The 22,834-nt window shown below is 60.0% G+C and overlaps 2 protein-coding genes across 2 annotated transcripts; both read left to right on the top strand.

The window, feature by feature from the left end:
• Nucleotides 1–75: 75 nt before the first annotated feature.
• STPG3 (sperm-tail PG-rich repeat containing 3) lies at nt 76–1,855 on the top strand. Its single transcript, XM_012445138.2, has 6 exons — nt 76–186; nt 323–480; nt 591–725; nt 809–897; nt 1,032–1,335; nt 1,480–1,855. The coding sequence occupies exons 1-6, from the start codon at nt 77–79 to the stop codon at nt 1,611–1,613; spliced, it is 930 nt and encodes a 309-aa protein (XP_012300561.2). The 5' UTR covers nt 76; the 3' UTR covers nt 1,614–1,855.
• Nucleotides 1,856–3,557: 1,702 nt separating this feature from the next.
• On the top strand, nt 3,558–21,019 carry NELFB (negative elongation factor complex member B). The gene is made up of 13 exons (XM_064366058.1): nt 3,558–3,677; nt 3,934–4,097; nt 4,318–4,417; nt 4,777–5,007; nt 8,836–9,021; nt 9,757–9,869; nt 12,596–12,698; nt 13,021–13,116; nt 13,529–13,671; nt 13,803–13,909; nt 19,706–19,847; nt 19,998–20,106; nt 20,234–21,019. The coding sequence occupies exons 1-13, from the start codon at nt 3,576–3,578 to the stop codon at nt 20,378–20,380; spliced, it is 1,743 nt and encodes a 580-aa protein (XP_064222128.1). The 5' UTR covers nt 3,558–3,575; the 3' UTR covers nt 20,381–21,019.
• Nucleotides 21,020–22,834: the final 1,815 nt, after the last annotated feature.

Here is a 22,834-nt window from a genome sequence, read left to right as displayed (position 1 = left end):
CCCGGCAACAGAGGGGCCTACCAGTGAGGTCACAGAGCCCCGAGATGCCGTCAGGGAAGACAGCCAGGAGACGCTGATGATGAATTTTGACCAGAAGGCTGTGAAATTCCTGGCAAATTTTTACATCAATGGAGGCAAACACTGGACCCATGGGCCCCGGAGGCCGATGCCGCCAGAGCCCATCCAGTAACTTGGGGGCGGGGCAAACCTGCTGGGAGTGGCGGAGGTCTCAGGGACAGTGTGGTGGGGGGTGCAGGCTGAGGGGCAGGGGGCTGGGAGTGACAGGGGGCTGAGGGACAGTGGCTGGGGGTCTCTGGTGCAGGCCCAAGGCATCCGTGCTACTGCTGGGCCTGGAGCCAGACCTGGCCTGGGATGAGACACGGGCCCCAAGGATAAAGGAGTGCCCAGCTGGCCTCAGGTTACAGATGGGCGCCCCAGAGAAGTCCCTGCCTAGCTGCACCCAGACCCTGAGGGAGCTGCGTGAGTGAGGGTCCTGGCCGCCCCACCCCCACCCCAGGCTGGTCTTTGGGGGGCTGCGGGAAGAGCCTGCTGGAACCATCCCAGGCCCAGAGCTTGCTTCCCGCGGCCAGTGCTGGAGCAACGCCCCCCGATCACGGCTGACCTGGACGTCCCCAGCCCCGCCAGGTACCAGCTGCCGAGCCCGTCTGTGCGAGAGTCCTCCCCACACCCCCACTACAGCATTGGCCGCAAACACCAGGGCCGAGGTGTGTGTCCCCAGCCTGGGAATGGGGGCCTCAGCCTCTGCACTGGAACCTCCACGGCCTGAGCCCCTTCCACCCCACTGCAGAGGTCGGTGGGCGCAGGGCATGGCATACGGTGTGGTTCCAGACTGAAAGCCCCTTCACACAGAAGGCCGACTTCAACCAACAGCAAAAGGTGGGGGCTGGGCAGGAAGGGGGCAGGGAGTCCAGTGAGGTGGGGGCTGGGGCTTCCATCGGGACCAAAGGGGGGCTTGCTGAGGGTCCGGGGGGCTCCCTGACCTGCAGAAACGGTCTCCTGCTGCCTCGCAGTGGCCCTTGCCAGCCGACTACCAGCAGCTCAGCCGGCCCGCCTTCCCCGCCTTCAGCTTCAGGGGCCACCACCCTGCCACCAAGACACCTGAGGGCCACACCCGTCCCGGGCTGCCTCGGGCCAGGGGGTTGGGTCTCCGGGCGCAGCCCCAGTGCCTGCTCCAGGCCTCTTTGCAGGCACCTGGCAAGAGGCACCCTGGCCCCAACACCTACAACATTCTTCCCGGGAGCCGCCTGCGGAGTCCATGCCCGCCAGCCTTCTCTATGAGCCGCTCCCCGGCGTTCCCTGCCTGGCTCAGTGGCTGTAAGGAGGCCTGGAGAGGGGAGGGCGAGGGCTGGGCCATGAGTGAGCATGGTGGGGCTGGGGCGGAGAATGGGAGCCAGGTGTTGAGTGGGGGCTGCCACCCGGGTGGGGCTGAGTCTTCTCTGTCTCTCTCTCTCTCCCCAGCCCAAACCCCCAGCCCAGCTGCCTACCACGTGGAGGACTGCTACAACTCTCGCTTCCCCTCGGCACCTGGCGTGGTCATCCAGGGCGTGCGCAGACCCAAGCGACACGACACCGGCCCCTTCTGCACGCTCTAGAGCCCGCTGGGCAAAGCCAGCTTGGCCCGGCCAACGAGTGGAACCCTGGCCTCTTCTGGGGCTTCCCCAGGCCTCCCCGGGGCTGGGCGCCCCAGCCTGGCCTCTCACCCTCTCACCCTCTGGGCGGCCCTGGTGCACCCTCCTGGCTGGCCAACCCTTCTACGGACTGTGGACAAGGCCAGCCCAGCCTGGAGCCCCCATCTGCCCAAGCCCTGCTATACAGACATGCTGTGGGTTCTCCCATGCTCCAGTGTGCATCTGTCTGTCCTTCACCCGGGGGCAGTCCTAGAGCTATGGCTGCCACTGGGTCATTTCCGGCTTTCCCTGTTGAGGAGTCTCCATTGGGCTGACCTGAAGGGTGTTCTCTAGATGGCAGCGTGCCACTGAGCTCTAGCCTGGAGTGAGATGGGAGGCTGTGGGACACCCCAACCCGGCCGTGCCATTCAGGGGCCTGGTCCAGCTGCTGTCCACCTGAGGGTCAGCCGCTTGCTGAGCCAGGGAACTGAGCCACCAGCAGATGGGGTGGCCTGACCAGCCCTCAGGATTTCCCCTAGGCCTTCAGCTGGCGTGAGTCACCTGTGGAAACTGGCCCAGGGCCCTGTAAGCTAAGCCACAGCCGCGGACTCTGGGCCTTTACCTGCTGGGCCCCCTGCCTGTAGCTCTGCCGGGCCTGCCCTCGTACCCGGGGTCGGGTCCCAAGGCTGCCACCTTGCAGGGGGCTTACCTGCAGCTCGTGTCGCCCCTGTACCTCCCAGACCCCGGGCCCAGACCAGGCCCAGAGATCAACCCCTTCAAAAAGTCTCCGGGCAGCTGCTCCTGTGGCGTCAGCTCCATCCCTTGTCGCAGAGAGGACCCCAAGCCTAGACTGTGCGTGCTGTGCCCCTCGTCCTCCTCTGCCACCGAGCCAGCTAGGGCTCTAATGAAAGCCCTGGGCCCTGGGCCGATCAACTCGGCCCGAGGCAATGGAGCTGTGGTTGCCTGGCCGCGGCAACAGGAGCTCTGCCCAAGGCTGGGGCACCCCGGGCACCCCTGAGACCCAAAGCTGGAAGCCGGAGCGGCAGGAAGGATGGAGCTGGGCTAAGGAGGGAGGGCTTCCTGGAGGAGGTGGTGGAAAAGGGAGCCTTCAAGGAAGAGCAAGAGTTTGCTGGGCAGCAGGAAAGAAATTTCTAGAGAAAACCTCAGCAGCGCAGAGCGAAAGGAGCGAGGGTGTGGGGCCTGGCGCGGCGGAGCCTGCGGGAGGGCGGCGGGGAGGCGCGGGGAGCCCGCCCGGGATAAGAAGAGCCCTGCGGGACCTGCACTCTCCCTCACGGAGAGTGGGGCTGGCGGCGCCGGGGCCTCCGTGGCCGGGGAGGGCGGCCGCCGTTCGCGCGCCCCCCGAAGGCGCTCAGCTCAGGCCTTCGCCGCAGCGCTGGGGTGGCGGCTTCGTGCCGGTTTTACGCCGAGGAGGCCGCACCCGAGTCCCGCACCAGCGCGGGCAACACGTCCCGCGTCGCGAGGCTGCCGCGAGATCCGTAAGAGCGTTTTCCACCCTCATGTGCACGAAATCCACTCGGCTGAAACGGCGCCCGGCCCTCCGCGGGCCGACCCTGCACCCGCCCGCTCCCACCCACGCCGCCCGCGGGAGCGGAGGGCGCATGCGCGCTGGGCTGGCTGGGCGGGGCCTGTCGCGCGACGGGCGGGCGCCGCTCCCAGGAACCTGCGCGCGGCAGCGGCGGTGTTTCCCGGGGGCCGGCTGGCTGGCGGACCCGGGCGGTGCGGTGCGGAGCGGAAGTGGGTGGCTGTGGGACGCGCGCGGAGCCGCGCGGCGGGCGGGACCTGGCCGAGCTGGAGGGCGCGGGGGAGCGGGGCTCGGGTGGCCCCCGAGGCCCGGCGGAGCGGGCTTCTGGGGCGCCCGCGGCGGCGGCGCCGGGGGAGCGGGCTGGGGATGGGGCGCCGAGCCGAGCGGCGGCCGGGGCCTCGGCCATGTTCGCGGGGCTGCAGGACCTGGGCGTGGCCAACGGCGAGGACCTGAAGGAGACCCTGACCAACTGCACGGAGCCGCTCAAGGCCATCGAGCAGTTCCAGGTGGGGCGGGCCCTGGGGCGTGGGGAGCCCGGCCGCCCGCGCGGGAGTCGGGCCTGGCGGAGGCGCCGGAAGTTCCCGGCCTTCTTCCGGTGGCTGAGTCCCGTTCCGGGGGTGGAGTCCCCAGCTGGCGCCGCTTTGCGGGACGGCTGCGGCTGCGCCCGCACGGCCGGGAACCCCGGGCTTCGTGCCTGCCGGTGCTCGCGGGACATCGGGGGGCCCGGGCGCACCGGGCGGCGCTGACCTTTTGCTTCCTCAGACAGAGAACGGCGTGCTGCTGCCCTCTCTCCAGTCCGCCCTCCCCTTCTTGGACCTCCACGGGACGCCGCGGCTGGAGTTCCACCAGTCGGTGTTCGATGAGCTGCGGGACAAGCTGCTGGAGCGGGTGTCGGCCATCGCCTCGGAGGGGAAGGCCGAGGAAAGGTGGGTGCGGCCGGCCCAGCCGGGGATGACTCGGGCGTTGACCGTCCTCCTGGCCGCGCAGCCTTGCTCCCGGAGGCGGCGGGCCTGTGTCTGAATGGCCTCTTGCCCCTCGTGTCCTGCGCGTGGAGACTTGACCTGACAGCCGTTGTCTGTCTGGGGCATGCAGACAGCTGCTCTGATCGGCCCATTGCCACGCCATCAATCGTGTGAGTCGTTGCAGGTACAAGAAGCTGGAAGACCTTCTGGAGAAGAGCTTTTCTCTGGTCAAGATGCCGTCCCTGCAGCCCGTGGTGATGTGTGTCATGAAGCACCTGCCCAAGGTAGAGCCCTGACCCTGACCCTAAAACCCTGCTGGCTCACGGCCTTGGCTAACGGAGGTTCCAGTGAGCCGCCTGCCTGAGTGCTGTCCACGCCGGCTCCTGTGCCGGCCTCTCCACGTGAGCCGCGTGGACACTGAAGCTTGGCACTGGAGTTGGGGTGTGGGGCCCCTTCTGGGAAAGAGCTGTTGGTATTTAGCACGTCTGCCTGAACCTGCTGGGACCGGGGGGCCCAGTCATGCACCTGTGGGGTGGGGCGTGACTTGAAGTGGTCTCTGGGGGGGCTGAGGCCTCTTGGCTTGTCTCGCGGGGAGACCCGGGGACACAGGTGCCGCTCACGGGCAGCCTATGGTGCCGCGTAGGTTCCTGAGAAGAAGCTGAAGCTCGTAATGGCTGACAAGGAGCTGTACCGAGCCTGCGCCGTGGAGGTGAGGCGGCAGATCTGGCAGGACAACCAGGCCCTCTTCGGGGACGAGGTCTCCCCGCTGCTGAAGCAGTACATCCTGGAGAAGGAGAGCGCGCTCTTCAGCACGGAGCTCTCCGTCCTGCACAACTTCTTCAGTCCTTCCCCCAAGACCAGGCGCCAGGGCGAGGTGAGGGGACAGGCCGCGTGCAGGGTGGGGCACCTCTTGGGGGCGCCGTGGCCAGCCCCTTCAGCTCCCTGGGGATCGACTGTTTGCTGCCTTGTGAATGGCAGGCTGGTTCTGCTCCTGGCGGGTGGCAGGGCGGGGACTTGTGCTAGAAGGAAGGTTGGTCGTTTTTCTGTTTGTATATATTTTACTTTTGATCAAAGCCATATGTGGACAACATTAAATTCTGCGGAAAGGCCCATAATGGGAAGTTGCAGCACCCTCCCCTACTTCTAAAAAGCTGCTTCTGTTTGCTTCCTCACCTTTCAGGTGTTTCAGTTATTTGTTGAGATGGTTGCAGTTGAGTTACTTGTTTTTCGTTCTTCAGAGGACAGCAGATCCAAGGTTCTGCCTGTTAATAACGTCGGCATTATTCTAAACTCACATTTTCTGGAGGTTTTGTTTTGTTTTTTGGCCAGAGTTTCGCTCTTGTTGCCCAGGCTGAAGTGCAGTGGTGTGATCTCGGCTCACTGCAACCTCTGCCTCCCAGGTTCAAGGTATTCTCCTGCCTCAGCCACCCCAGTAGCTGGGATTATAGGTGTGTGCCATCATGCCAGCCAGTTTTTATGTCTTTAGTGTTATATTGGTCAGGCTGGTCTCAAACTCCTGAGCTCAAGTGATCTATCTGCTTGCCTCATCCTCCCAAAGTGCAGGGATTATGGGCATAAGCTACTTGCAGGACTTTTTTTTTTTTCTATTTTTGTTAAGAGACAAGGTCTCACTCTGTTGCCCAGGCTGGAGTCCAGTGGCGTCATCACAGCCCACTGCAGCCTTGACCTCCTGAGCTAAAGCCAGCTTCCCACCTCAGGCTCCTGAGTAGCTAGGACCACAGGCATGTGCCACCACAGTTGGACTAATGAAATATTTATTTTTGTAGAGACGAGGTCTGACTGTGTTACATAGTTTGGTCCTGAACTCCTGGACTGAAGCAGTCCTCCTTTGTCAGTCTCCTAAGGTGCTGGGATTACAGACATGAGGCACCATGCCCAGCTGAGATTTCTTTTTTTGTTTTTTGTTTTTTGTTTTTCAGACAGGGTCTCACTCTGTCACCCAGGTTGGAGTACAGTGGTGTGATCAAGGCTCACTGCAGCCTCCACCTCCTGGGCTCAAGCAATCCTCCAACCTCAGTCTCGTAAGCAGCTGGAACCACAGGTGTGCCTCACCATGCCTGGTTAATTTGTGTATTTTTTGTAGAGATGGGGTTTCACTGTGTTGCCTAGGCCGGTCTCGAACTCCTGGGCTCAAGTAATCTGCCTGCCTTGGCCTCCAGAAGTGCTGAGATTATAGGTATGAGCGACTGCAACTGGTTGTGAGATTTTTGTAATTAACCTTTTTTTTTTTTTTTGCGACGGACTCCTGTTGCCCATGCTGGAGTGCAGTGGCTCAATCACGGTTCACTGCAACTCTGCCTCCTGGATTCAAGCAATTCTTCTGCCTCAGCCTCTTGAGTAGCTGAGACTATAGGCATGTGCCACCATGCCTGGCTAATTTTTGTATTTTTCTTACATTTAGTAGTGACTGGGTTTCACCATGTTGACCAGGCTGGTCTCGAACTCCTGACCTCAGGTGATCCACCCACCTTGGCCTCCCAAAGTGCTGGGATTACCCGGGTGAGCCGCCGCACCCAGCCCTAACCAACTTTAAACTAGCTGTTTGGTAGAAAGATAAAGTGAACTAGAAGGTAAGAGTTTTCAGTATCCACATTAAGAAAAAAAAAAAAAGATCAATTTCATTAATGTTGACATTGGCCCAGTATATCCAAAGTATTATCTTTCAGCACTTAATGTGAAAGATTGGGCTGGGTACTGTGGCTCATGCCTGTGCTCCTAGTACCTTGGGAGGCTGAGGTGAAAGAATGGCTTGAGCCTGGTAGTTTAAGACCAACCTGTGCAACGTAGGGAGATCTCGTCTCTAGAAGAAAAAACAAATTAGCCAAGGATGGTGGTGCACACCTGTTGTCCCAACTATTCAGGAGGCTGAGGCAGGAGGATTGCTTGGGCCCGGAAGGTTGAGGCCGCACTGAGCTATGATTCAGCCACTGCACTCCAGCCTGGGCAACAGTGAGAGACCCTGTCTCAAAAAGAAAAAAAAATTAATGAGCTATAATGCCTTTTGCAGGAGGATCACTAAGATTTGAAACCTGGCGTCTTTCATGCTTAGAGCCCATCTGAACTGCACTTCAGATGCCGAACACGTGGCTGTGGCTCCATTCGGGCCGTGGTTCCTGACCACGTGCGCAGGCGGCAGCAGGCTTGTTGTGGCTGGCTCGTGCCACCTCTCTCCTCCCTTCCCTGTTTGTTTATTCCCAGTTGAGTCCTCCGTGGGCCGCCGCCTTGTTCCATTCCGTTAGAGCCCTCGGGCCCTCTGCGAACGGGGGTGCCCTGCATCCCCAGGCCCTTCTTCATCCGTCTCTTCTGCTGCCCTGGTGCTGCCTGTGCTGATTTCTGTCTGGGGGACTTGCCTGGCCCGCTTAGTTGTATGTTGATTCTCTTTTATATTTATTTTATTTCTTCGTTGCGAAGTCTCCTCCTGTTGCTCAGGCTGGAGTGGAGTGGCAAGATCTCGGCTCACAGCAAACTTCGTCTGCCGGGTTCAAGCGATTCTCCTGCCTCAACCTCCCGAGTAGCTGGGATTACAGGCACGTGCCACCACACCCAGCTAATTTTTGTATTTTTAGTAGAGACGGGATTTCCCCATGTTGGCCAGGCTGGTCTGGAACTCCTGACCTCAGGCGATCAACCTGTCTCAGCCTCCCAAAGTGCTGGGATTACAGGCGTGAGTCACCATGCCCAGCCCGATTCTCTTTTAAAAAGTTACATTACAAAAAAAAAAAAAGGCCAGGCACCGTGGCTCATGACCGTAATCCCAGCACTTTGGGTGGCTGAGGCGGGCAGATCACGAGATCAAGAGATCAAGACCATCCCGGCCAACATGGTGAAACCTCATCTGTACTAATATAGAAGTTAGCCAGGCGTGGTGGCGCATACCTGTAATCCCAGCTACTCGGAGACTGAGGTGGGAGAATAGCTTGAACCCAGGAGGTGGAGTTGCAGTGAGCTGAGATTGCGCCACTGCACTCCAGCCTGTGACAGAGTGAGATTTCATCTCAAAAAAAAAAAAAAAAAAAAAAAATTGGGCTGGGCGCGGTGGTTCACGCCTGTAATCCCAGCACTTTGGGAGGCTGAGACAGGTTGATCGCCTGAGGTCAGGAGTTCTAGACCAGCCTGGCCAACATGGGGAAACCCCGCCTCTACTAAAAATACAAAAAATTAGCTGGGCATGGTGGCACGTGCCTGTAATCCCAGCTACTCAGGAGGCTGAGGCAGGAGAATTGCCTGAACCCAGGAGGCGGAGGTTGCGGTGAGCCGAGATCGCGCCATTGCAATCCAGCCTGGGTAACAAGAGCGAAACTCCCGTCAAAAAAAAAAAAAAAAATTGGTTGGGCATGGCGACATGCAGCTGTAGTTCCCAGCTACTCGGGAGGCTGAAGCAGGAGGATCACTTGAGCCCAGGAGATCAAGGCTGTGGTGAGCCACGATTGCACCACTGCACTCCAGCCTGGGCAACAGAGCAAGGCCTTGTTTAAAAAAAAAGTAATAAAGATAACAGAACCTGCTACCATCAGACGGTGCCAATATTTAATCAGAGAGGAGGGAACATTTTCTGCCTAGAAGTAGGAAAGACAGAGGTCCAGAGAGAGGGCCGCGCCACCCCTGGGTGTGACGTCCACGCGTCCTGGCTCTGGCGGAGCCCGGGAGGGTCCCGGGGCCTGACGGGTGGCCCTCGCCGCAGGTGGTGCAGCGGCTGACGCAGATGGTGGGGAAGAACGTGAAGCTGTACGACATGGTGCTGCAGTTTCTGCGCACGCTCTTCCTGCGCACGCGCAACGTGCACTACTGCACGCTGCGGGCCGAGCTGCTCATGTCCCTGCACGACCTGGACGTGGGTGAGATCTGCACCGTGGACCCGTGCCACAAGGTAGCTCCGCCCTGCCTCCCTCCCTACCCAGGCCCTCCTGGCTCTTCCTCCCCTTGGGTTTGGCTGTTCCGGGGACCACCTGGGTGCCCTCCTCTCCCAAGCCTGTTTCCTGGGCTCTGTCTTTCTGTCCTGCTGTGTGCTGTCCCCTCGGCACCTCTGCAGACCCTGACGACAGGGAGGAGGCTAGTCCCCTGCATCTGAGCCAGCGACCTGGTTGTTCCCGGGAACTCCCTTGCCCCATCCAGCCCTTTCTCTTCCCGAGGGCCGTAGGACCCACAGGCTGGACTCTGACCATTGCCCCAGCTTCTTACCATCTTTCCACCTGGTCTGTGGCTCTCCACTTCCCCAGAACCCTGGAGGCCACTTGTTGGCCTGGTACCGAGTGCTCCAGGAATAGGGTTTTCCCTTCCCACGGGAACCTGCAACCCCGGGACCATCTTCCCGGGACTCTGGTGTCACCCTCTGAGGCCTCTATCGCTAGGAGTGCTGCAGTGGCCACCCCAGGGTGCCATGAGGGCTTCCCTTTTTGGAAAGAAACATCACCCTCTCCACTGCTGTCCTGTCCCTGCTGCTTCTGCCGTGACGTGTGGGGAGTGCTGCAAACTGGTGCCCGGTGCTGCCCCTCACGGCGGCTGTGATTGGGCCAGAGGCCAGGGCCGGGGCTGTGTTTGGGGCTGGGGTCTCTGGTTGTCCTGGGAGGTTGGGCTGGGTTCCAACTGTGCTTTCTCCTTGCAGTTCACCTGGTGCCTGGATGCTTGCATCCGAGAGCGGTTCGTGGACAGCAAGAGGGCTCGGGAGCTGCAGGGGTTTCTCGATGGAGTCAAGAAGGGCCAGGAGCAGGTGCTGGGGTGAGGTCAGCTCCTCGAGGCCTTCCGCCCTCAGTGCCTGTGCACGTCCGGTCTGTGCTTGCTGTGTTTTGCTGTGGGCAGCATATAGGGTCCGGCCCTGCAGGGTTCTGTGAGCCCCTCCCGGCTGGTGCGGAGACGAGCAATGTAGAAATAGAAGACATGAGACACGGAGATAGAGAAGAGAGAGTCTGGGCCCGGGGTCCACCGCTACCCAGATCGCGGGACCAGCGGTGGCCCCGATGCCGGAATGCTCTCACTTTCATTGAGTTGCAGATCTGGGGGCAGGGTAGACAGGGCGTGGCAGTGACAGGGTCAGGTACATCACGGATCATGCAGGTGGGGGCTCAGGAATTTCTGACACCCGAGGAGAGGTGAGGAGCATACAGCATCAGCACTTTTTCATACTCATCAAGAAAGAACTACAGCATTAAGATTTATATTACTATGACGGATTATCTTTTCTAAGACAAAAGGAGCCAGGTGCAGCAGAGCTGAGGGTGGACATGGAGCGTGACCACTGAAGCACAGCCTCACATGGAGACAGTTGACCCCCGGATGTCTGTGGGTGTCCCTGACAGCCGTGAGGCCTTACCCCAAGAGCTTGGAGGAGCGGAGTTTTCTAACTTCTCTGGGGAAGGAGACGTCTCAGCCATCTTGGACGTCTCCTCCCCTAGCTAGCTGAACAGCAGGCGCGTTCCCGGCGCTGGCGCTGCCGCACAGCCAAGGTGCCCTCCAGCAGCCCTTGTGCGGGCGTGACAGAGGGCTTAGAGCATCTCGCCTTAGGGCCACTTGTTGGCCCGGTACTGAGTGCTCCAGGAATAGGGTTTTCCCTTCCCACGGGAGCTGTTACCCCAGGTTCACACTTCCGACCTGAGAGGCGTTAGTAAGAGAATTAAGATCACCTATGAATAACTAAGATCACATGCGAATAACTAATAACAGCTACAGTCGTATTTCCAGTCACTTTCTTCTTCGTTATTTATATGGAAATAGCCTGAGGCCTTCTGCTCCTGCCTGGGCGCTTATGGGATCTCCCCTGACAGTAGCAGGTGCTTATTCCCGGATGTTGCGTTCTTTCTTTTTCTGAGACGGGGTCTCATTCTGTACCCCAGGCTGGAGTGCAGTGGTACGATCTCGGCTCACTGCAACCTCCACCTCCCAGGCTCAAGCTATTCTGCCTCAGCCACCTGAGTAGTTGGGATTACAGGCATGTGCCACCACACCCAGCTAATTTTTGTATTTTTAGTAGAGATGGGGTTCTGCCATGTTGGCTAGGCTGGTCTTGAACTCCTGACCTCAGGTGATCCGCTCGCCTTGGCCTCCCAAAGTGCTGGGATTGCAGGCATGAGTCACCACGCCTGACCTTGATGTTTTAGTAGAGCTGTGCTGGGCACTGCTGGCCCACAGCTGAGGGACACGGTTGTTGGGGTGTGTCTGGTTAGCAAAGAGTCTCCCTCCTCAACTTTGCATTCTGGAGCCAGGCCCAGGGGCTGGGGGCTCTGGTGTCTGCAGCGCTGTGGGACCCACCTCTGAGCTGGGGGCATCCAGGGGCGTTGGCTTTCCAGTGTCCTCCGGCTGGTGCATAGACAGCACTGGCCTGGCCTTTGCCACTTTTGTCTCTTTTTTGAGACAGGTCTGTGTCACCCGGGCTGGAGTGCAGTGGAACGATCTCCCTCAACCTCCTGGCCATTGATCCTGCTGCCTCAGCGTCCCAAAGAGCTGGGATTACAGGCGCTCACCACTGCGCTGGGCTGATTTTTGTATCTTTAGTAGAGAAGGGGTTTCACCATGTTTCCCAGGCTGGTCTCGAACTCCTGTGCTTGAGCAGTCCCCTGGCCTTAGCCTCTCAAAGTGCTGGATTACAAGCGTGAGCCACCACACCCAGCCTTTTTTTTTGTTTTTTCTTAACTCCTTTTTTTTTTTCTTTTTCTTTTTTTTTTTGAGGTGGAGTTTTACTCTTGTTGCCCAGGCTGGAGTGCAGTGGTGCGATCTCAGCTCACCACAACCTTTGCCTCCCGGGTTCAAGTGACTCTCCCGCTTCAGCCTCCTAAGTAGCTGGGATTACAGTCATGCGCCACCACGCCCGGCTAATTTTGTATTTTTAGTAGAGACGGGGTTTTGCCATATTGACCAGGCTGGTCTTGAACTCCTGACCTCAGGTGATCCACCCGCCTCAGCCTCCCAAAGTGCTGGGATTACAGGTGTGAGCCACCGCACTCGGCTGTTTTTTTTAACTCTTTAATTTGAAAGATCTTTGAGTACATTAAGGACAAATTGCGAACCTGAAGTTTTTTTTGTTTTGTTTTGTTTTTGTGGTCATGGAGTCTTGCTCTGTCACCAGGCTGGAGTGTAGTGGTGTGATCTGGCAGTCTGCGGGTTCAAGCGATTCTCCTGCCTCAGCCTCCCGAGTAGCTGGGATTACAGGCATGAACCACCACGCCCAGCTAGCTTTTGTATTTTTAGTAGAGATGGGGTTCCACAGTGTTGGCCGGGATGGTCTCAATCTCCTGACCTCGTGATCCGCCCGTGTTGGCCTCCTAAAGTGCTGGGATTGCAGGCGTGAGACACTGCACCCGGCCACCTTAAGCTTTTTTTTAAGAAACCCAGCATGTGGTGGGTGTTCGCCGCCAGTCCCGGACCCAGCCTAGGCCACCCCTCCTGAGAACCATGCTGCTGATGGGAGGGGCACCAGGTGTTGCGTTAATGCCAAGGCGGCCTCCTTCCAGGGACCTGTCCATGATCCTGTGTGACCCCTTCGCCATCAACACGCTGGCGCTGAGCACGGTCAGGCACCTGCAGGAGCTGGTTGGCCAGGAGACGCTCCCCAGGGTGAGCTTGGGCTTCGCCAGCGGCTCCCCGGGCCCTGTGGCCGCCCCGCTGGCTGCCCTGGGTGGTTGGGGGTGTGGACTTTGGCGGCCACACCGAGTGCCGGCTGCTCGGTGGTTGGGGATGTGGACTGCGGTGGCCCAGGTAGAGTCCCGTGCTTCCCCCCGTGAGACTGGATTTCACCCCGTGTGTGGGGCCAGTGATCACAGTCCTGTGGACCTGGCCATGGGCACCAGAGACCCTGCTGGGTAGCGAGTGGGGTCAGAGGAGCTCTGCGCCTAGGACAGGCCGCCTGGAAGAGGCACTGAGCCTGTGCTCCCTGCAGGACAGCCCCGACCTCCTGCTGCTGCTCCGGCTGCTGGCGCTGGGCCAGGGAGCCTGGGACATGATTGACAGCCAGGTCTTCAAGGAGCCCAAGATGGTAACGAGCCTCCTGTGGGGCAGAGACACAGGAGAGGTTGTGGGCTGGACGTGGGGTGGAGGGAAGGCACTAGCAAGGTGATTTTGGAGGCCCCTTTGGTTCTAAAGCTTCCTTTCTGGAGGTGCCAACCTTCCTTTTGGGAAAATGCCCACCAGGGCTGTTCTGGGGTCTTTGTTGACCGCGGCTGGCCACGGGGTGGTGGCTGCTCCTTGTGGATCCAGGCCCAGAAGGGGGTTTGAGGAGATGGCGTTGGGTGGGGGACTTGGGAGGTGAGAAGAGGGGCCTCGGGACTTGGAGAGGAGGGTTGGGGTGGTAAGGTGTGTGGGGGAAGCAGGAGGGCCAGGGGCAGGGTGTGTGTCAGGTGGGGTGGGGGGTGTGGGGCCCAGGCCCCTCATGGCCTCCCTCCTCCTAGGAGGTGGAGCTCATCACCAGGTTCCTCCCGATGCTCATGTCCTTCCTGGTAGACGACTACACTTTCAACGTGGATCAGAAACTTCCGGCTGAGGAGAAAGCCCCGGTCTCATATCCAAACACACTTCCCGAAAGCTTTACTAAGTACGGGCTGCAGGGCCGAGGGGTTGGGGGGGCCGAGGGGCAGGGGTGGCACTGTTCCCCGGGGGCTGCTGCAGGGTTGGTCGAGGGTCGACGTGGGGGCTGACGCGGGGCTGATGGCGCCTTGGGCGCAGGTTTTTGCAGGAGCAGCGCATGGCCTGTGAGGTCGGGCTGTACTACGTCCTGCACATCACCAAGCAGAGGAACAAGAACGCGCTCCTCCGCCTGCTGCCGGGGCTGGGTGAGTGCCGACTGCCGGGGCTGGGTGTGTGCCGACTGCCGGGGCTGGGTGTGTGCCGACTGCCGGGGCTGGGTGTGTGCCGACTGCCGGGGCTGGGTGAGGTCCTGACTGCCGGGGCTGGGTGAGGTCCTGACTGCCGGGGCTGGGTGTGTGCCGACTGCCGGGGCTGGGTGAGTCCTGACTGCCGGGGCTGGGTGAGTGCCGACTGCCGGGGCTGGTGAGTGCTGACTGGTGGTGCCTGGCACGCCCTCGCTGTGGCAGCTGCCATGTGTGATCCCACCCAGGATGCAGTCCCAGGCTCCCAGGAGCTGCCGTCTCCCCAGCTCACCTCAGACTTTGCTAGCTTTGTTTTCACTTTTTTTTTTTGAGGCAGAGTCTCGCTCTTTCGCCCAGACTGGAGTGCAGTGGCACAGTCTTCGCTCACTGCAACGTCAGGCTCCCGGGTTCCTCAGCCTCCTGAGTAGCTGGGATTACAGGTGCCCGCCACCACACCTGGCGAACTGTTGCATTTTCGGTAGAGATGGGGTTTCACCATATTGGTCAAGCTGGTCTCCAACTCCTGACCTTGTGATCCACCTGCCTTGGCCTCCCCACGTGCTGGGATTACAGGCGTGAGCGTCCGCGCCCGGCCTTGTTTTCACTTACATTTTTGTCTGCAATCCGTTTTACTAGGGAAGGGAGAGGGAGTTCACCTTTGTACTTTCCAACAAAAAGGTGATGAGTCTATTTTATCCAGACTGGCAAGGGGCGTGGGGCCCCTCGGTGCTCCGAGGATAGAGCGGGGGGAGGGAGGGAGAGCGCCTGTCCCAGTTCCCCACCCCAGGCCCTCTTCCCCCTGGGAGCCTCCTGGGGGAGGGTTGTTGCAAGCTAGGAAGAAGAGGAGGGGTCCAAACGGCCACCTTCAGGAGCAGGGCTGCAGGTCCCGTCGGGGAGATGGGGCCACTCTGGCCGTGGGGCCCCCACTGCGGCTGCGACACGGACCCTGGGCCCTTCCCTGCTGACTCGGGCCTTGTCTGGGGTTTGCAGACTTAGTGCACCTGTGCTGCTCTAACAGAGGCTCCAGACGGAGCAATTTAGAAAGAGCCGGGATGGCCGGGTGCAGTGGCTCAGGCCTGAAATCCCGGCACTTTCGGAGGCCAACACAGGCGAATCACAAGGTCAGGAGTTGGAGACCAGTCTGGCCAACATGGTGAAACCTCATGTACAAAAAAAATACAAAAATTAGCCGGGCACTGTGGCAGGTGCCTGTAGTCGCAGCTACTTGGGGAGGCTGAGGCAGGAGAATCGCTTGAACCGGGAGGTGGAGGTTGCTGTGAGCCGAGATCGCACCACTGCACTCCATCCAGCCTGAGTGACAGAGCGAGACTGTCTCGAAAAAAAAAGCAGGGACTTCTCACAGTTCTGCAGGCTGGGAAGTCCAGGGTCTGCATCTGGCAGGGGCTTTTTCCTGCATCATCCCATGGGATGGGCAGGCAGGAGAGCACGGGCAGGGGAGACTGAGCCAGATGCAGAGCCAGACAGAGAGGAGAGACAGAGACACAGACCTAGATGAGAGACACGGAGAGGAGAGACAGAGACACACAGACCCAGATGAGAGACACAGAGGAGAGACAGAGACACAGACCCAGATGAGAGAGACAGAGACACACAGACCCAGATGAGAGACACGGAGAGGAGAAACAGAGACACACAGACCCAGATGAGAGACACAGAGACAGACACAGAGCCAGATGAGAGAGACAGAGAGGAGAGACAGAGACACACAGACCCAGATGAGAGACACGGAGAGGAGAGACAGAGACACACAGACCCAGATGAGAGACACAGAGGAGAGACAGAGACACACAGACCCAGATGAGAGAGACAGAGAGACAGAGACACACAGACCCAGATGAGAGACACAGAGGAGAGACAGAGACACACAGACCCAGATGAGAGAGACAGAGGAGAGACAGAGACACACAGACCCAGATGAGAGACACAGAGGAGAGACAGAGACACACAGACCCAGATGAGAGACATGGAGAGGAGAGACAGAGACAGACACAGAGCCAGAAAGAGGAGAGACAGACACACACAGACCCAGATGAGAGACATGGAGAGGAGAGACAGAGACACACAGACCCAGATGAGAGAGACAGAGGAGAGACAGAGACACACAGACCCAGATGAGAGACACAGAGAGGAGAGACAGAGACACACAGACCCAGATGGGACACAGAGGAGAGACAGAGACACACAGACCCAGATGAGAGACACGGAGAGGAGAGACAGAGACAGACACAGAGCCAGAAAGAGGAGAGACAGAGACACACACCTATATGAGAGACAGAGACACACAGACCCAGATGAGAGACAGAGACAGCAGAGACAGATAAGAGACAAAGATGAGACGTGGAGACAGAGGAGAGAGGCAGATGAGAGACAGAGACAGAAGGGGCCAAGCTTACCCTTTTCTCAGGAGCCCACTCCTGCGGTAACGGCATGAAGCCTTTGGCAGGGGGAGCCCTCACGACCTCTGCAGTGTTGCCTTGGGGATCAGGTTTCAGCGGTGACTGGGGCCACGTCCATACCGCGCTCGTGTCAAATGTGCTTCTCGTGGCTGGTGCGTGTGTGTAAGGGCAGTGTGTACATGTGTTTTCCAGCTTTTTTTTTGAGACGGGGCCTTGCTCTGTCGCCCAGGCTGGAGTGCAGTAGTGTGATCTCTGCTCACTGCGACCTCCGCCTCCCGGGTTCGAGCGATTCTCCTGCCTCAGCCTCTTGAGTAGTTGGGACTACGGGCGCACACCACCGCGCCTGGTTAATTTTTTGTATTTTTAGTAGAGACGTGGTTTTGTCATGTTGGCCAGGCTGGTCTCGATCTCCTGACCTTGTGACCCACCCACCTCGGCCTCCCAAAGTGAGCCACAGTGCCCAGCCGCGTTTTCCAGCTTTCTTTGTGGGGGAAGCTGCCTGTGGGTATTAACCTGGCCCCAGCCACCCTCTCACTGAGCTTGGGTAGCTTGGGTGTGAGTTTCCCGTTGCTGCTGGGGTGAGTGGCCACAGACAGTGGCATCAGACGACACAGGCAGACGTGACCTGACAAAGCCTCGTGGGCCCACGCAGGGGCCGGTACTGCTGCTCCTTCTCGAGGCTCCGGCAGGCGTGTGGGGGCGTTGGGACGTCGTGCTGTAGGCCGCTGGCAGAACCGGCTTGTTTATTTTTGGGACTTCCGGGAACACAGTTATAAATAACTTCGGTTTGCCTTGGCCTTTCTGTCACTGCAGGACAGTCACGTGTCACATAACGTTCTGTCAACCGTGGACCACATACGCAGCCACGCAGTCACATAAGCTGACGGTCCTGTATCTTCACCCTACCTTCTCCGTTTAGGTGCACAGTCACAGCGCTGTGTCCCAGCGGCCTCCGGTCCTCGGTGCGGCCACGTGCCGTGCAGGCGTGTGGCTCGGGCACGAGGCCGTGGCCCAGCCCAGGCGTGCAGTAGGCGGCCCCTGCCGGGTTTGTGTCAGTCACTCTGCGGAGGTTGCACGACAGTCACCTGCGAGGCCTTCCTCAGGCCTGCACTTCCGTCTCTCGCATTTGATGGTGGCTGGAAACAGGCTGAGAACCAGGAGTGCGACTTTTCCCTCGGAGCACGTGGCCGCGCCACGGGCAGGGACGTGCATTTTCAGTCACGTTTGGGGAGAGCACGCTTGTTCTTAGGTTTTTAGTGCATTCTAGTAAGAATGGATGTTGATTTTTAGAATTCTCTCCTCTCCTGTTTATTTTATTGTTGTTGTTATCTGAGACGGAGTCTCGCTCTGTCGCCAGCTGGAGTGCAATGGCGCTATCTCAGCTCACTGCAACTTCCGCCTCCCGGGATCAAGCGATTCTCCTGCCTCAGCCTCCTAAGTAGCTGGGACTACAGGCGCGTGCCACCACGCCCAACTAATTTTTATTTTTAGTAGAGACGTGGTTTCACCGTGTTGGCCAGGATGGTCTCCATCTCTTGACCTTGTGATCTGCCCACCTCTGCCTCTGCCTCCCAAAGGGCTGGGGTTACAGGCGTGAGTCACTGTGTCCAGCCTAGTTTTTAGCATTTTGTTGTGGGAATTTGTGAAAGAATATAGACTGGGTGCAGTGAGGACCCAGCAGCATCTCCAGCCTCCCCGGGGGTCCGCGTGTGGCCACCTGTCCCTCAGGCTGATGTCTGGGTGTAAATCTGAGACATTACAGCATGCAGGCTCCAGACGCAGGCATCTCTGCAGAGGCGGGGAGATTACCTGGGGTCTGGAGTTCCAGACCAGCCTGGCCAAAATGGCGAAACTCCATCTCTTCTAAAAATACAGAAATGAGCTGCGCGTGGTGGCAAGGGCCTGTGGTCCTAGCTACTCGGGAGTCTGAGGAAGAAGAATCGTTGGAACCCAGGAGGCCGAGGTTGCAGTGAGCTGAGATTACCCCACTGCACTCCAGCCTGGGCCACAGAGCAAGATGCATTCTCAAAAGAAGAGTGCCTTTAAATGTCTTTAAAAAGCAGGCACTGGCCAGGTGCGGAGGCTCGCTTTGTAATCCCAGCACCTTGGGAGGCTGAGGCAGGCGGATCTCCTGAGTTCAGGAGTTCCAGACCAGCCTGGCCAACATGGTGAAACCCCATCTCTACTAAAAATACAAAAATTAGCCGGGCGTGGTGGTGGGCGCCTGTAATCCCAACTACTCGAGAGGCTGAGGCAGGAGAATTGCTTGAACCCAGGAGGTGGAGGTTGCAGTGAGCTGAGATCGAACCATTGCACTCCAGCCTGGGCGACAGAGTGAGACTCCTCAAGAAAAAAAAAAAAACAAGTGACCACAGACTGCAGACCACTGTCGCACCTGAGCTGGGTTCACTCTGCCCCTCTGCTGACTGGCCCTGGCTGCGTGGAGGGTCCCGCCAGGGTCGGGACGTGCCTGTGTCTCCTCTCCTGTCTCAGTTTCGGGTTCCCCAGAGTTGCAGGAATCAGGGGAACTGATTTGCCGGATGGGGCCTGGCTGCCGCGTCCCCTGCTCGTGACTGTGCCTGCCACGTGTCCTGTGACCCCCTGACCATGTGCCCGGCCACGGCCCTGTGAGGCAGGCAGGCACCTTGGGGGCCTGGGTCTTCTGGAAACATTCTGGTCACTCTCTGGACGCAGGTGATGCCAGCTGGGTCTGTCCTCAGAAAGGCCCCATCCGGGATGCTGAAGGCCACCTAGGCCTGTCTGCATACAGCACCTCTGTGTGACCTGGCCGCAGCTCTGTATGGCATCATTCTACGGGCATCGGTCCGCAGGCGGCCACCCTCCCTGCGGGGGCGCTGCATGTGGTGTTGGGCCTGCGATTTGCTCTTGGCAAGTGTCTGCCACGCTCCGTGGCTTCTGTGCTGCGACGGCGGGTGAGGCGTCCGGGGGCCTGCTTGCCGTCTTTGTTGTTTCGCTGTCTGGCTACAGCGGAGCGTGTGGAAGTTTTCTCGGTTCTTTCTGTGGCACCGTGTAGCTGGTGGTCTGGGAGGACTCTGGAGCCGGCCCAGGCCCTTCGTCGGTTAGGCTGCGTCTCTCCCGGGCTCCGCTGCTGGCAGCGCCTTTTGGGATGGAGGAGCACCTTGTTTCTCTGCCTCCTCCCCCTGCCCCTGTCCACCTCCCACCTCCTCGCCTGCTGGGACCCTGTGCTTCTCACCTCAGAGCAACCGAGAACCCCCATGTGAGCACCCCCGGAAGTGGGTGCTGAGGTCTCAGGACAAAGGTGCCCGCTCTGGGGCGGGTGGGCAGGGCGGGTGGGCAGGGCTGATGCCTGCCGTGTCTGCAGTAGAGACCTTCGGCGACTTGGCCTTCGGCGACATCTTCCTCCACCTGCTCACGGGCAGCCTGGCGCTGTTGGCGGATGACTTTGCCCTGGAGGACTTTTGCAGCAGCCTCTTCGACGGCTTCTTCCTCACCGCCTCGCCCAGGTAGGCCCGCTCTGCCGCTCTGCTCCCGTCTGCGGCAGCCTGGGTGGCTGCCGTCCCCCTCCTGGGGGTGGGGTCTGCAGGTGGGTTCGCTGGGCACAGCGGGGAGGGTCCAAGGGCTGGTCCCGCCCCAACCCCGGCGGCGTCTTCCAGGAAGGAGAACGTGCAGCGGCACGCGCTGCGGCTCCTCATTCACCTGCACCCCAGGGTGGCGCCGTCGAAGCTGGAAGCCTTGCAGAAGGCCCTGGAGCCTACGGTCCAGGTGGGTGCCCGGGGGCTCCCAGCCGCGGGTGTGCTCGCCACGCTGCCCTCGGGGTCCTGTGGGCACCCACCCCTGCCCCGTGCCCGCCCATGCGCCTTGCCTGCTCCACGGCTGTGGTTCCCCGCAGAGTGGAGAGGCTGTGAAGGAGCTTTACTCTCAGCTTGGTGAGAAGCTGGAGCAGCTGGACCACCGGAAGCCCAGCCCGGCGCAGGCCGTGGAGACGCCCGCCCTGGAGCTGCCCCTCCCCAGCGTGCCCGCCCCTGCCCCACTCTGAGGCTCCCCCAGGGCTGTTTGGTGCCGGGGCCCTGCCGAGTCCCGGCCCTGGTCAGCCGGAAGGGACTCTTAGACCTGGGTGTGCAGGGCAGTCCCCACTCCCGGGGCTGTGGCCAGGCCTGTCCCGTGGTCACGGCCCCCCCTCCTGTCCCTGGAGCCGTGTCCAGGGCTGGCCTGCCCTCCACGCGGTGGCTCCCGGGGCACTGCCTCTCCTTGTACTCTCACAGCCATAGAGCGCGCTCATCTTCCATTTTCCTGGGTTAGGAAAAACCCACCTGTTTTCCACGGGGAGAGGGTGGGCCTGAGGGGGGCGGGGCCTCTGTTTTGGCCCAGGCTGGCAAAGGTGAGGCACACTGCTTTCTGCCCTGGGGTGGTGGAGATGGAGCTGGGACCTCATCGAGGTCATGTGGGGGCAGCAGCCAGGCCTGTGCCGTGGCGCGTCCCGGGTCCTGTGCGGAGGGAGCCACCTCACCCTGCAGCCCAGGTGGCAGGTGTGGCAGAGCAGGCCGGGTGCCCCATGGCCCATTTCACCCGCGGAGCCAGCACCCCTCGCCCAGCATTGCCGCCTTTGATGGCCGCTGCCGGGCCAGCTGGACACACTGAGGTTTTGTGTAAATAAAAGGCATTTTGGTAAACCTGGCGGCCGAGGCGTGTCTGTGCCTGCCCTGGGGTTGGGTACAGCTCGGGTGGACGCAGGCATTTGTGCTGTGGAGTTGATACGTGCGGCCTTATGGGCCAAAGTGCCTCTGGGCTGCTCAGCCCTGCCTGTGACCAGCAGCCCTGGGTGATGATGTAATTTCTGGAGGAGGTTGACAGGAAGCCCCCACCCGAGGGGCTCGGTGCCCTGAGACGCAGACCAGCTGCTTTGTTTTTGTCCTGCGATTCCAGGGGGCACCCCGGCCCCCCCACGTGCACCAGGGACAGGAGCCCTGGAGACCCAGGATGCACCACAGTCAAGAGAGCCGGGGCCATTCCCAGCAGATGAGGCTCAGCGGAGCAGCAGTGGGACCTGTGGGCGAGACCACTCACAGTGCTGGGGTCTCGTGGGTATGGGGGCCTCTGAGCCGGTCTCCTCGGGGGCAGAGCCAGGGAGGCCTGGGACTCGCACCTCTGCAGACCTGCACAGCACTCATGGTCCACACTGCCAGATCTGTGCCTCAGTTTACCTTATGTCTTTCCCAGAGCCCAGGGCAGGCAGGGAAGTCCCGGGCTGAAGGCTCTGGTGGGAGCTGGGGACCCAGGTGGGGCTGGGCGTCTGGGGCTGGCCTGGCTGGTAGGTGGTGCTTGAGGGTCCTGGGTATGATCTGGAGGCGGAGCAGGAGGAGTTCCAGGCAGGCTGGAAGGAGTTGTGAGCCGCAGAGGCGTCTCGGAGGGCCCAGGGCTTTGAACCTGCCCAGGTGGGCTGCTATGGGAAGGTCAAGGGCTTGGGGTGCTCCAGAGGCCTGTCTGACAGGCATGTGCAATGGGTTTGGGGGTGCGGAGCTCTGAAGAGATTGGGGCCGGGGTGTGGGTCTGGATCCTGTTGTGGTTAGTTGTGTTTGAGCTACTGACTGGGCCAGATCAGCCCAGGTGAGGGTGAGCAGCCATGTGCTCTGGGTGGGGGCAGCTGGCAGCAGATGGGGTGCCTTGCAGCCCAGGGAGGAGGGGCTGAGGAACAGGGCTTCAGAGGGAGGGGCTGAGGAGACTGGAGAGGCCAGGAGACCCAGCTGAGAGGCACTACGGATGGGATGAAGGCCAGGTCCGGCCAAGAGTGTCTGCTTTGTTTTCTTTTTTGAGACAGAGTCTTGCTCCGTCGCCCAGGCTGGAGTGCAGTGGTGCGACCTCGGCTCACTGCAACCTCTGCCTCCTGGGTTTAAGAGATTCTCTTGCCTCAGCCTCCCAAGTAGCTGGAACTACAGGTGCCTGTTGCCACACCCAGATAATTTTTTTTTTTTTTTAATTTTTAGTAGAGACAGGGTTTCACTGTGTTAGCCAGGCTGGTCTCGATCTCCTGACCTTGTGATCCGCCTGCCTCAGCCTCCCAACGTGCTGGGATTACAGGCGTGAGGCACCGTGCCTGGCCCTTTTATTTTTAAAGATAGAAGATTAATGCACTGAGGGCCAAAGAAGAAAAATAAAAATTAAAAAAAAAAGAAATACATGTTTTGGGGCTGATAGGACTGACCCAGCAGAGTGAGGAGTGGATGGTGGGCTGGGGCTGGGCCGTCACTGAAGGAGGCAGCAGCGGGGTCTCAGGCAAGCGGGGCATCCTCAGAAGAGGGCTGGTGGGCGCAGATGCTGGGGGGACGCTGAGGAGATGCTGGGAGCCCCTCACTGCTGCCTCCATTTTCTCAGGTCTTCAGCTGGGAGGCAGAAGGGGGAGGAGGTGGCGAGGACTTGGCTGCGGTGAGGGGACCCGGATGCCTGGTGTGGTCTGTCGGCAGCGGGCAGGTCCTGTCGAGAGCACCTGCAGGGG

The sequence above is a fragment of the Aotus nancymaae genome, unplaced genomic scaffold (genome assembly GCF_030222135.1).
Source record: "Aotus nancymaae isolate 86718 unplaced genomic scaffold, 86718_ANA_hifiasm-v0.15.2.pri h1tg000063l, whole genome shotgun sequence".
NCBI classification, from domain to species: Eukaryota; Metazoa; Chordata; class Mammalia; order Primates; family Aotidae; genus Aotus; species Aotus nancymaae.
This window is presented reverse-complemented; position numbering and strand designations above follow the sequence as displayed.